Below are 14412 nucleotides of genomic sequence, written 5' to 3' on the forward strand. Positions count from 1 at the left end.
TCGAATATGTTGATTCTCTGCCTTGTAAATGCATGATCTGTTCACTTTGACAGTATTCAATGTACTAACTCAAATTTGTAGTAGTCTGCAGAGATAATTATGTCTTAAAACGGGAATATTAATCTGGATTTAAGCTACATTAAGATTAAGTTTTCTTCTAGTTAAAGATATTTCATAGTTTTGGGATAGTTTTTCTGTGTATCGTAAATAATGCCATAGTTATCTTTGAAAGCCACGGCCTTAACCTCACGAGACAAGGTATATAATTGTGGTCAAAGTCAGTTTTAAACAACACAGTTGCTAAAAAAAAACAACCATAGTTTTTGTTGAAACCCCCCGGTAACCTCACTCGACCTTCAGTTTCGTAAGGTTGAGGCCGGGGCTTTCAACAAAAAAGTATGGTATAATTTACTAAACACCACAAAACTATCCAAAAGATATGAAACATCTATAACTTAAAATACTCCATTCATATATTGTACTTAGGAAAGTAGCATCAAATATAAAAAAAAAAATATAAATATAAAACCCCAAAAACATGTTTAACCCCGCTGCAATTTTGTGCCTGTCCCAAGTCAGAAGCCTCTGGCCTTTGTTAGTCTTGTATGCTGTTTAATTTTAGTTTCTTGTGTATAATTCGGAGTTTAGAATGACGTCCATTATCACTGAACTAGTGCGGGAGTTTTTCTCTACACAGAAAATCCATTGGTGGCCTTCGGCTGTTGTCTGCTCTATGGTCGGGTTGTTGTCGCTTTGACATATTCCCCATTTCCATTCTCAATTTTATCTTTTTTTATTTAACTTGGCACTGTATCCAATTTACCAACCAACCAAAGTAACAGAATACCACAGAGACAGACGGTTGATGTTCAAACTCAACGACGAGGTTAATATCTACACTAATGCCAATCATTAGTACATTGTAACACTAAAAAAGAAGATACGGTATGATTGTCAATGAGACTACTCTCCACAAGAGACCAAAATGACACAAAAAATAACAGCTATAGAACACCGTACGGCAACAATGAACAAAGCCCATGGTAGAGTATTGCTTAAATTGAGAAAAAAAACCAAGATAAGGTCATCCGTCAAGATAACCATCATCTGCTATGCATGTGCTACGCACAATGCAAATAATAACCTTGCACTTTGGTCGTAATTGGCTGCGAATTCATATATCCTGCACAGCCGAATGTACGCCCAACTTTGAAAATATGTTCTTGCGGTTCGGAAGAAGACCAAAGCACAGGAATATTTCTATGCAGACAGTTAACCATAGAATTTTAAATTGCCATTAGGAGTATACTGTTTATATGTGACGTGACGTAATGTAGTATTACTTTTTACCTACTTTTATACCCAATAACATTCGACATACATCTGTTGTTATTCTTGTAATTAGAGATCGGATACAATAACGAAAAACGCTAAAGATGGTCTTCGGGCTATGCATTTCTATCTCCTAGTATAAGCTATCGGCTGTGTTCATTATTGAAGGCCACTTACTTTACCTATAGTTGCTTACATACATGTGACTTGGACTGTGTATAATGATCTCTCAGGGCCGTAACTAGCCCGTTTTAATACTGAGGCAAAATATGTTTGCCGAGCGTAGCGATGCGAATTTTTTTTTTTGGCGAGGGGCTTGGGGCCGCTTTTAAAAGCCCCCAGAAGCTCTGAGAAAAATAACGCAAAATCGTGCATTCTGAGCGTTTCCCGGACTCTTTCTTACATAGAAACGCAAATCATTTTTAGCTATTTTTTCGACAAATCATAATTCTAGTCTCAAAGCAAAAACATAGATTATTCTGTTGCACCGTTCCGTAATTTATATAGTTCGTTTGATTATATTCTTAATCTATTTATGTGTTCCGACCTAGGACGATTATTCATCTTTAACGTTAAAACATCGTACCGTCGCTACCTTTCCCTCTCTCAAACTGAACATTGCAAGGTCATACCAGTTCTGGAGAACTTTTCAAAGGACAAACGTCATCTAGGACACAATTCGTGGCTAACCACAGAGTGAGTTAACTTTACAACATTGTTTTTGAAGCCTTCAAATTACTCTATACATATTTGAACATTCTCTCTGTGAAACACTGGAAATTTAACTGCTCTTGAAAGTACTACATTTTCTCGGATTCAACGGACTGTGCTATCTATTACTTTTGACATTTCGTTTTAATAACATTAATTGAACACATTGTAAAATTGTATTTTATTTGTTTTTCAGCTTTTTACCATATGTCAGATTGGTTCATAATTAAAGTATCAGCACCTGATAGTCTTTTCTCCTTGAGCCCAATCGTCGGTTATACTTAATGGTCAGGCCATTACAGTAAAAAGTCTACAACTTGCCTGTTGTGTCTCACAGATAACGCCACTCCACAGCTACACAGCAACCTACCTGTTGAGCCCTGCATGTACGCGTCATCCCTTGACGTACAGTAAATTGACGACAACCTGTCTTTACATATCCAGACAAGGAACGACAACGTAGCAACGTACATACCTTTACACTGACAGTGGACTACATATCTTGTGTGAACTCGACAGCAACCCAACAACGTTGAGTCAACATGGATCCCAGTCATGTGGAACAACAAGAAGAGATTCAGCCCCAAGAAGGAGATGTCCCTGAACTATTAGAAAATCCGTCTAATACATCACAGTCAGATGAAACTCCCGAGGCTAGGCGAGTACGTGACCTCACGGAAAAAGGACAAGGAGCTTTCACTGAAAAACGTGACAAGTTTTGTCAGGAACTAGAGGCTCTCTGGGCAGACATTGAATCCCAGTTATTGGAAGTAACAACGCCTCCTAACGATCTCCAGCAACTCCTAACAGTCCAGGACAAACTTGTTAAAGCCTGTAATAATTATCGTAGGCTTACAGATGAATACCTAGACTTTCTGAAAAGGACCCGAACATTGGAGAGTCAAAAAGAAATTGATGCATGTAAACTCTCTTTGGATTTACGTCTGTCCAAAGTGGAGCTAGTTATGGAAAAACTACACGAGCATCGCCTCGCTCTAACAAAGGCCAAATCCACTAAAACAAAGACCTCAAGGGGCAAGAAAACCTCGCACAGCGGTAGCTCTAACGTGTCAGACATGTCAAGCCTGGCACGGAGAAAGCGAGCCAAGGCAGAGGCTGCAAAGTCTAAGATAGCATTTGTCGAAAAACATGCCCTTATCCTACAACAGGAAGCAATGTTAGAAGAACAAGCCCTGTTCAGACAAAATGAAATGGAACAGGAAGCAGCACGCAAAAAGGCTGAAATGGAACAGGAAGCAGCACACAAAAAGGCTGAAATGGAACAGGAAGCCAGTCGTAAACAGGCAGAAATGGAGCAAGAAGTCGCTCAACGTAAACATGAGGCCGCACAGAGAACAGTTCAGCTAGAACAGGAGGCTGCTCACAGAAAAGTGCAATTAGAACAAGAGGCCGCTTACAGAAAAACGCAATTAGAACAACAATTAGAACAAGAGGCTATGCGCAGGAAGGCTCAAATGCAACAAGAAGCCGCACGAGTAAGCCGGGAAAAGGCCGAGCTTAAAGCCAAATTTAACCTTCTTGAAGCACAGAGAGAAGCTGCAGCCGCAGAGGCAGAGGCTCGTATCCTGGAATACGATGATAGCCAAGCGTATAGCGATCTCCCTGACGAAAAGGAAGACCCGCTCCAGCGTGTGCAAGATTTCGTCAATAAACTTCCTGTATCAACTGTTGTTAAGGAAGTAACAGGACCTCAAAAGAAAAAACAAATTCCTGTTAAGATTGAGCTGAGTCACGAAGCACCAGCGTTCGTGCCATCCGTGGCATCGAACTTGCTGTCACAGACATCTGCCGTCTTGCCTTCCGATAATAAGTCACCGGAAGTTACCTTTATCCCAGATCTGGGATTAGTAACCGGCATACAAAAACTTGGCCTTTCAGATGAGAGCCCTACTGAACACCAAAAACAGGGTGTTAAAGAAGCGATCCCTGTCTTACGCACAAAACAAGACGTTATAGAAGAGATCCCTGTTTCACACAAAAAACAAGACGTAATAGAAGAGATCCCTGTTGCACACCAGCAACAAATCAACCTTACATCAGAGATAACTAGATTCCTCTTACGCAAGGACCTGCTTTTCTCCCGATTAACAAGCTTTAACGATCGGGCAGAATCCTTTCATACTTGGAAAGCAAGCTTCAAGAACGTGACTGATGAGTTACAAGTCTCTGACTCAGAACAGATCGATTTACTGATCAAGTGGCTCGGTCCAGAGTCTGCTAAACACGCCATTAGCATAAGAGCGTCGAACGCCAATAATCCTACCATAGGTATACAGAGATTATGGAAGAGGCTTGACGAGCGGTATGGTGCTCCAGAAATGTTGGAAGCCTCTCTCATGAGTAAACTTGCAAAATTCCCAACCTTAACGAATAAGGACAACGCACGTCTCTACGAACTGTCTGACATTCTATCTGAAATAGAATATCACAAGGAAAATCCCAAGCTGGGATGTTTGCTAGCATATTTTGACTCCTCGTCCGGGATAAATCCTATTGTTGAAAAATTACCGTACGGACTCCAAGAAAAGTGGACCACAAGGGCTACAAGATACAAGTCCAAATATGAAGTTGCCTTTCCACCTTTCACAGAATTCTCTGCCTTCATCAGGGAAATAAGCAAAACAAAGAACGATCCTGGGTTCATCTTTGGGTCAAAAGCCACACCAAATACAAAAGGTGCTGCGCCAAGGTCTACGCCTTACCCTAAGACTAAAGTTGGTGCTCATAAAACAGCTGTTGAACAGCAAACTGAAGACAGCAGTCAACAACAAAATCTGTGTATCCTACACAAGACAAAGCATACCTTGAATGAATGCCGAGCATTCCGAGCCAAACCAATCGAGGAACGCAAGGAACTGTTAAGACAAAACAATGTGTGCTACAAGTGTTGTGAGTCAACCACACACAGAAGTCGGGACTGCAACGCAAGTATCAGTTGTAACGAGTGTGGAAGTGAACGACACACCACAGCACTTCACATCATTAGACCACAACAATCTGAAAGTTCCCAGTTTAGCTCACCCAGACAAGCCTACGGCGGGGAGCTAACACAAGTCTACGGCGGGGAGCAGACAGAGTCAGCTGAAACAAAGTTAACCTCTGTAAGTTCGATCTGCACAGAGATCTACAAAGATCATAAGAGCGAGAAATCTTATGCCAAGATATTACCTGTGGACGTGTACCACAAGGACAAGACGGACAAAATTATCAGGATGTACGCCATTATTGACGACCAAAGCAACCGGTCTCTTGCCTCGCCTGAATTCTTCAGTCTGTTCAACGTTCGGGAGAAACCTGAAAACTACTCTCTTACGACATGCTCCGGTAGAGTAGCTACTTCCGGGAAAAGAGGAAAAGATTTCGTCATAAAATCTGTACATAGTGACGTACAATTTGATCTGCCTACATTAATTGAATGTAATAATATTCCCAATAATCGAGACGAAATTCCTACTCCTGAAGTTGCAATGCATCATCCTCATCTGACAGAACTCAGAGGAAGTATTACACCACTAGAGGAACGTTGTCAAATTCTACTCCTAATTGGAAGGGACCTTATAGAGGCACACCACGTCCTTGAACAACGCCTAGGGCCATCACGAACTCCATTTGCCCAAAAGTTGAGACTTGGTTGGGTCATAATTGGAAATACATACATTGACAAACAAACTGTTCCTATTGAAGTCAACACAAAGATAACTTACGTTTCAATCACGGAATCAAAACAACGTCTTGCCTCAAGACCGGAAATAGCCGTTAAGGACAATAATCCAATTGTTGTTCAGTCTAACGACAAAAACCTTCATTCGAATGCCAAGGTCGCTAAATCGCATTCAATACAATCCCTTGAATGTACAGGACCTAGTACCAAGCCTGGTAAACGCACAAATTCATCTAAAGGGACATCACTCGCGTCACTAAAAGCAAAATCTGTGACTTCTATAGAAAAATCTATAGATAAAGAAAGTTTCAATCCGAAATCAACAGAACCTAAAGTTCATGGAGAGGAAATCAATAGCATTCACAAACCTATTCCGAAAGAAGGACCTATTGCTAATCTCAATCTGCCCTTGCATGAGCAACGTCTACTACGAGAAGGAAGCAGTATTGCCAAGTCTGACTTGAATATAAGTGAAAAGGAACAAGTAGTCTTATCTGGACATCGTCACAGAGTAACACCTTTTCTTGGACATTACTACAACAAAATCAAACATAGAGGACCCCACTTCACAGATAGAACAACTGGATCAGCAGGATGGAACGTTAGGGCGAAACGCTTAATTTCGTCTGATACTCAAAAAGATGTTACATTTCGCCAAACTGGAAGAGGACCGAGTATTAGCTCTCGTCATACCCACCGGAGGACCACCTTCAACCGTCGTCGCCGTCTAACAACGTTGGAGAAAACAGTTCCTACTACCTCAACAACAGCTATGGAACATTCTACAAATCACAGCGATCTCATTGGAGAGATCCTTCTACATAGGACAAGAAACTGTGCCAAACCCAGTTTTCCGTGGAATTAATCTATTCTGGAAACTTTATAGTGAAATGCCGGAAGTTGAAACCTGACATTTCTCATACGACCAATAGTGGACATTACTCTTGTACATAATCAATTTATGTTCGGATTTTATTTATTTCATATATTCATATGCGATTAAGTTATGGAAAAGTGATATCAGATAGACATCAGACGGGGAGTATTCTGTTGCACCGTTCCGTAATTTATATAGTTCGTTTGATTATATTCTTAATCTATTTATGTGTTCCGACCTAGGAGGATTATTCATCTTTAACGTTAAAACATCGTACCGTCGCTACCTTTCCCTCTCTCAAACTGAACATTGCAAGGTCATACCAGTTCTGGAGAACTTTTCAAAGGACAAACGTCATCTAGGACACAATTCGTGGCTAACCACAGAGTGAGTTAACTTTACAACATTGTTTTTGAAGCCTTCAAATTACTCTATACATATTTGAACATTCTCTCTGTGAAACACTGGAAATTTAACTGCTCTTGAAAGTACTACATTTTCTCGGATTCAACGGACTGTGCTATCTATTACTTTTGACATTTCGTTTTAATAACATTAATTGAACACATTGTAAAATTGTATTTTATTTGTTTTTCAGCTTTTTACCATATGTCAGATTGGTTCATAATTAAAGTATCAGCACCTGATAGTCTTTTCTCCTTGAGCCCAATCGTCGGTTATACTTAATGGTCAGGCCATTACATAGATTCATTGTTATTTAAGACTTTTAGGGAAATTCAAAACATTAAAAGAGCGATATGTAGGATAAAGCAAAAATCGTAATTCTCATGATCATTAATACCGGATCTGTCTGTCTGTTCTTGTCTTGTATTGTGCTAACTTGAGATTTTTTATGACTAGATTTAAATATAGTGACAGTCATTAGTGCAGTAATATACGTTAAATACTAGTACTGCTCAAGGCGACACTAGGGACCATATTGACCTTGTTTTACGGTATTTATGATTCTTTCATAATGGAAGACCCTCCAGCAACTATCAAGATGAAGAACAGGAATAAAAACTTTGACCATTGATCATTTGTATTTTTTTCTATACATTGACATTGTGTGCGATTAGCTCCCGTGCACGTGTACTTCATATTCCTTTATTTTCTGTTAAAGGGTCTAAACAAGAATTAATGCAAATTTAACCCTTGAATGTAAAAGGTCATATGGCAATACATTGATGTTTTTTTCAACAAATGATTTGATACCGGGAAATTGGTGGTCTTACTTTAATTTAAACCATGTCAGCTATCTAGTTTTATCCACAGGTGCTTGGGTATATGATACAGTTTTTGTTGTTGTTTTGTTTGGTTATGATATTCAATTTTCTATATTTATAATACATATCTATCACTTCTGTGCATATCTCACCTACAGAAAATACCTAATTTTGCAATCCATACTGAGAAAAATTGGGTATGGTTTTATATACAAGAAAATCAGTTTCGCAGAAACGACCACTTTTTTCTGTGTCCAGTAGCATCGTATATTCTTAAAATATTTTCTCGCATAATGCCTGGACATCGGTGGACATGCAACATTACACAGTGTGACACGTTTACAAATGAAAATCAACACTCAGACTAGTCATTAAGTAGGACAATAAATGAACAAAGACAAACCCGGGACACAGAAGTAAAAACAATAGACCATCAACTCTGAAAACCAAAAGTAAAATAGAAACATGGATTACGAAAAATATGCAGGGGCGACATCAGAGAGTGAAGAGAACTTGCTTCTTGCAAGACACTTTCAGTGAAAACAATTTGATATGAAGACAATCATATGAAGCAGTGGCGGATCCAGAAATTTTCATAAGTGGGGGCCCACTGACTGACCTAAGAGGGGGCCCGCTCCAGTCACGCTTCAGTGATTCCCTATATAAGCAACCAAATTTTTTCCCAAAAAGGGGGGCCCCCCCCCCCCTAAATCCGCCTCTGTGAAGAAAATCTTTTGTTTTTGTTTTAGTTTTTTTTTTTTTTTGAAATTTAAAACATGAGGCATTTGCCTCATTTGCCTCAATGTAGTTACGGCCCTGTCTCTGTGACAGCCTTAAATATCTTTGTATTTTAGTGTAGCGAACAACAATTACAGTTATCTTTCTTTTTTCTTTTTTAGCGGGGTGTTTTTTTTTCAAACGAGACAAAGGGAACAGTAAGATATAAGACCATCAGCATTGATAAATATACTGTTATAAAAATATCCCTTCATCTTTATTTTACAAGACTTTCCTTTCAATAACTTTCGTTATGGAATGATAATAAATAAGATTCAAAATTATAAGGTACGAAGTTCGTCAAAGATTAAGAACGTCTTTAAAAGTTCAATGTTTTTCATTTTCTGTAAACATTGAAAAAAGAAATATTCTTGTGTGTATATTCTTTCTCCTTATCTCTACTTCTCTCGCTTTTTATTTCTGTTTGCATTGTTTTAATTTCTTCGTTTTTCTTTTTTTCTGTCTCTCTGATCTTTCTCAATAAATCTGCTAGTTTTTCTTTCCATTCCCGTTCTTCCCTTTCAAGTCGTCGTTGAAAATTTTCACTACGTTCCGATTTTACTCTTTCTATCTCTTTCAATTTTTCTTCATTCTTTTCTTTTTCTGATTTTCTTCTCTTCAGCATATTGTCTATACGATGCTTTTGTAAAATATTTTCATTTTTGATTTCTTTATCTTTTCGAAGTGATCTTCTCAAAGAAGTATCTCTAAAATGAAATAAAAACCAAACAAACAAGTCATAAAAAGTTTGCAATAAAGATCACTACCCGTTTATATAATATTTAATCATCATAAGATTTTTTTCAATTTAATTGTAAAGTTATACAGCTAAATTCACCGTTTCAGAATCTAATGCATTCTGGGTAATATTTTCAAAAGTGTACACCAAAGCGTTGTGATTGGTTTAAAACGTCCTAAACAATCGAAATTCAACCAATGTCGTAACGTTATTTTCATTTTGGGGTACGGACAATGCAATTACCCATAGTCCTTTAGAAATCGTTTTCGTTTGATTGTTTTTTTTTATGTTTTTTTTTTTTGTATTGATTTTGTATTGTTGTTTTTTATTGGGGGGAGGGGTCATTTTACTCTTTTCGTGTGAAGTGACAGCTAATTATTGCTTAATACACTTGCTTTTGCCTTTGCTTTTGCTCTGGACTATTTCGCCGATGTGGCTAACTGATCGATTTTAATGTTAATAGTGTAGACGTCATCGTTCACTCTTCAGAAGCATATAGGTGTATACATGTACAAAATAATTCAGGTCTTAGAGAAATCCCAAAACGTCTTGAATACAGAAAACAAAATATACAGAGATCTGTCTAAATACTGATTAAAAAATTCATGACATAAGACAGCCAGTTGAAGAATTTCCTAGTGACAAAACCTGCATGCATGTTCAGACCAAGAGCTAATTAACAACGAATACAGAAGGTACTAGGTTCTTGGATTAGGGTTGATCCGGATAGATAGGTGAACTGTTTATTGGCACTTAAAATTTGGATTTATAAGAAAGCTTCATAATGTCATCCTTGCAAAAGACCACCTACAATGTATGAAGGACGCATAGGGTTTTTGAAATGGTTCTTAATGCCAACTATCTTATTTAACGTCCCCTATCTGACCGACCATGCCTTCGTATCTATACATCCTGCACTATCGGTTGGACGCCCTTTTTTTTCAAGGGTTTCACTGTCTGTCGGCGTAAATCTGGAATTGACCATATTATTTATTTCCCTGAAAAATGTTGGATACAATACTCCAACAAATGATTGCACATGTTATAAATAAAAAAGAAGACACAACACCGTTATTCCTGTTCTTCATCTGAGGCAATACATATTTTCGTACCTGAATTTTTCTTTCGTTAAATCTAGACTTTTAACTCTTCGTTTATTGTTTTCTATTTCTTTAAGTTTCCTCATCTCCACTTCCTTGATTCTATGAAGCATGCGCATGTCTTCTTCTTCAATGTGACGTCTTAATGCCATAAAACGACGTTTGATATTTTCTCCTTTTTTCAACTTTTGCCATTCATCTTCTATAATACGTTTGTATATTTTCTCGAACTTAGCATGACTTTTTAAATCAAGTTTCTGAATATTTTGTGACAATGCAGTGTTTTGTTGCATGATTGAGTGTTCAGTTTTTCGTGATCGTTCACTTTGCCGGGATCGATTCGTATCCATTCCCAGACTACGATATGCATCTTTTCTACTCCTTTCCACATATACAGTGTGCAAATGTGTTTCCAAGTTTGCCAGCGGCCCAGTCCAAAAACATCTTTTCCATTCGCAGCTTACAATTTTCTGGTTTAAACGATCTTCTAACTCGACATTCTCACGGTAAAGTCCATCCACTCGGCACATGGGGCAGGAACCATGAGAAGCGTGGTGACTCCATCTTGTTATGCAGAAATGACAAAACTGGTGGCCATTTTGACACTCATGGGGGTGCCGTAAGATGTGACAACTACAAGAATTATCATATATATTAAAAACACACAACGCTACGTTGAAATATTTTATTTTCTTCTTTTATTGCAGATTAGTGCATATTTTTTTTTACCTTTCACTAGTCTATATTGGTTTTGACGCATGTATTATTTCTCAGAGGTAATACATTATTCTTGACACAATTAGTTACAATTGGACCAGTGGTTTCATTTCAAAATGCGAGAATATACAAGTTTAATGATGACAATGAACACGAGACTTTTTAGTTTAGAAATAATTCATGGGGGCTTGAATATATCTTGATTTTACCACGGGTTGACCCTTTATGCCGATATTTTACCCCTCGATATCGCTCAGGGTAAAATATTTGCCATAAAGGGCAAACCCGTGGTAAAATCAAGATATATTCAAGCCCCATGAATTATTTCGATTCTAAAAGGACAAATACGGCAATTTTTTGGGATCGAAGCACTCTAGGTGAAGGCATTATTTGCCGTTCCCATAAATAAACGCACTATTAAACTGACGTAAAAGAACGGAGCAAACTGAATAAGTGACATGCTTAAACTATTTACAATAAAATATTTAGATATGTCTGAATAAATTAAATGACAATTGTACTTATATGTCTTATAAGTATACAAAAAGGGCTTATATAACATATTTTAGCGTCGTTTATTGACGTTTTCTTGTTTGTGATGATTTTCGGTTTCACAAGTGTGTATTTTCCCATAAAATGCTTATATTCCGACGTCATAGTTCTATGACGTCGGGTAGATTATTCATAAAAAAAAGCATTTGACGTGGGAGTACGATTGGAACAGCCCAAACAATATATTCAAATTTTACCACGGGTGTGTACTCAAAGCGTTTGAAGGATATCATGTTAGAATTAACTATAAGCTTGCAAACGATGTGATTTGTTTCCTCTCGGTATGAATCTATCTTATGTATATTAAGAAATGAGTGTATGACAACATATCAATCTACTATGTGAGCACATGCAAAATCACATCAATAGTATTACGGATAGTATTTGCGATATTTACTGATTTTTATGTTCATTATGTGTAAAGAAAATATTGTAATATCTTGAAGCGCCATAACGGACTACAGCTAGATATATATTCGATATGAGTTTCTCCCATATAGTTTAAGGCTATACACTGACCCATTATTGCTTATATCAACGTTATTTGAACTCTGGTTGGTAGTTTTCTCATAAGCAATCATACCACATTTCCATTGTTTTCAAATATAAATAGGCAGAATTTTCTTTCTAAATTACTTGACACCTTTCGATATAACTAAACAAATATGTTACAACCTAGAGTAAACCATGGCATATGATTTTTATTTTAAACAATTTAAAAAATTAAATTAATGCCGTTACAAACCATATTGAACACGTGAACTCTTCCTTCTCCTCTTCTGTAAGGTTGAAAAATAAATTCTCCCTATAGCCAACGGAAGCCATAATTGTTTGACTACACAGTACTCGGCATCTATGTGTATGTTGGCAGTTCTGTAATAACCCAGGTGTATTTGTTCGATCGGTCCAATTATGATTGTCAATATTTACGCAAGTAATAATTAGGGTTTAAACATGAAATTTAAAAGTATAATTGATAAGTTAAAGATTGATTTTCAAATTTTCATTTCAGTGAAAACAAAAGTGAACGTAATTACCAATAATTATTGATGTTCTTTTAAGTTTTGAAATTGAGACAATAATTAAATCCTTGTCGCTTTTTGACTGAATTCTTGTTCTTCAATTACCGTTGTTTTAAAATAAGTGTACTCACATCTAAGTGCATTTTAATTTAAAAATATTGATTCAAAAACTGCAACAAGTCACACGTGTCTTCAATATCTATCCCTTTGAGACAGTTAAATTTTAATGTTTAAAGCACGAGCCTTGCCGAGTTTTTTTTTTTTTTTTGTTTTTTTTTAGATAATTAAGATTTAGCTGTTGAGAGTGAGGAAATATTGTAATAAACGATTTAAAGTGGGGGGGTCTGTTTGTCTTAAGATTTTTATCATTCATTTTTAAAGATTTAAAGATTTACAGAAATATTTGGTTATTTTCTTTATATATGTGACGTCAACAAGCATGTTCTCCTTTTTTATGACGTCATAATCGGAAAATCAGAAGAAACTAAGACAATTTGACAGCATAATTGAATTATTGCCGAGAACAGATATTTCACTAGTGTGGAGAGCAACTTTTTCTCAATCTGTTCGATAATGGGAAAAAGTGGACTAAAATAGAGAAAAAACGATCTCGCATCGAACCTGTTTAGTGATATGTTTCATGGTTGCGAACAATCAGAAAAAAATAGCAATGCGAGATAAGTTTGTTGTAGATGAGAAAAATCCGCATAATTATAGTATTTGTTCGTAATGTTATGTAGCTGTATTTTGAATTCTTTCGGAAGTTATTTATAGCTTTCACAAAAACCCGCTGATATCAATGTTCGAAATGTATAAATAAATAACAACGTCCGATCGAAGTTCTTAAGCTTTGTAACGTGTTCGTTATGTTAGATTGAATGAGTTTCTATAGGTTGTAATAAAATTATAGCTGTTCTATCAGGCAGCAACATAAAATATGTCTGGATTGAATATGGTTCACTCGATATAATTCAGCAATTAGCAAAGACCATACCTCATAGTTAGCTATAAAAGATTCCGAAAAGACAATGTAAAACAATTTTTTTTTGTGTTTTTTTTTTTTTTGTGTTATTGTTTATTTCCTGGGTTAAAACATATGTCTGGCTTATAATGCCCAAAGAAATAAATGTACTAAGGTATGTATTTATTTTGGCCGTTCACAGAAAATCTACCAAACCTTTTGTTTGACAATAATTGAATGTTATAAAAAGGGTGAGGTGGAATTGCGATAGAACTGACCATGGCAATGAAAATATAAGAGTTATTAACAACATCCGTATTTATTAAATTATTGATATATATTTAGTTGATTAGAATCACATATTAAAATTTCGTATTGGATAACTATATTTTTGAATTGGCTTTTGCTATATGAAGTATCCCTTTAAACATTTAGCGTCTGCTCAAGGAGATAAGGTTGCCTATTTATCAGATATATTTCCCATTAATTTTTTAAAAGCATCCTTGATTCTCTGTTGTTCCCTTTCTTTTGCTTCTAATTCAAATTTAAGTAAAGTTTTTTCTCTCGTTGACATTTCGGGTTCAACTTCCGGTCCTGGCTCTGTGTTGATGTTAGTTTGTTTGAGTTCCTTTTTCTTCTCTCGGATATCTCGTATCGCATCAATCATTTTATCCGTTGCCAATTCTTTCTTTTTAGACATATTTCTAATTCTTTTC

At 36.6% G+C, this 14412-nt stretch overlaps 2 protein-coding genes and 1 long non-coding RNA gene across 3 annotated transcripts; 2 read left to right on the top strand and 1 right to left on the bottom strand.

Annotated features, from left to right (window-relative positions):
* The first annotated feature begins 1892 nt into the window (after positions 1-1892).
* LOC143050854 (uncharacterized) lies at positions 1893-5112 on the top strand. The gene is made up of 3 exons (XM_076223960.1): positions 1893-2028; positions 2240-4842; positions 5051-5112. Exons 2-3 carry the CDS (start codon positions 2586-2588, stop codon positions 5110-5112), a joined length of 2319 nt encoding a protein of 772 aa, XP_076080075.1. The 5' UTR covers positions 1893-2028; positions 2240-2585.
* Positions 5113-6341: 1229 nt separating this feature from the next.
* Positions 6342-7251, top strand: LOC143052590 (uncharacterized). Its single transcript, XR_012971161.1, has 2 exons — positions 6342-6989; positions 7201-7251. It is a non-coding gene; the product is annotated as an uncharacterized LOC143052590 (long non-coding RNA).
* Positions 7252-8820: 1569 nt separating this feature from the next.
* LOC143051301 (uncharacterized) lies at positions 8821-12558 on the bottom strand. The gene is made up of 3 exons (XM_076224251.1): positions 12459-12558; positions 10457-11077; positions 8821-9312 (listed from the first exon to the last, which is right to left on the bottom strand). Exons 1-3 carry the CDS (start codon positions 12536-12538, stop codon positions 8943-8945), a joined length of 1071 nt encoding a protein of 356 aa, XP_076080366.1. The 5' UTR covers positions 12539-12558; the 3' UTR covers positions 8821-8942.
* Positions 12559-14412: the final 1854 nt, after the last annotated feature.

Source organism: Mytilus galloprovincialis, chromosome 11 (genome assembly GCF_965363235.1).
Source record: "Mytilus galloprovincialis chromosome 11, xbMytGall1.hap1.1, whole genome shotgun sequence".
Taxonomy (NCBI): domain Eukaryota; kingdom Metazoa; phylum Mollusca; class Bivalvia; order Mytilida; family Mytilidae; genus Mytilus; species Mytilus galloprovincialis.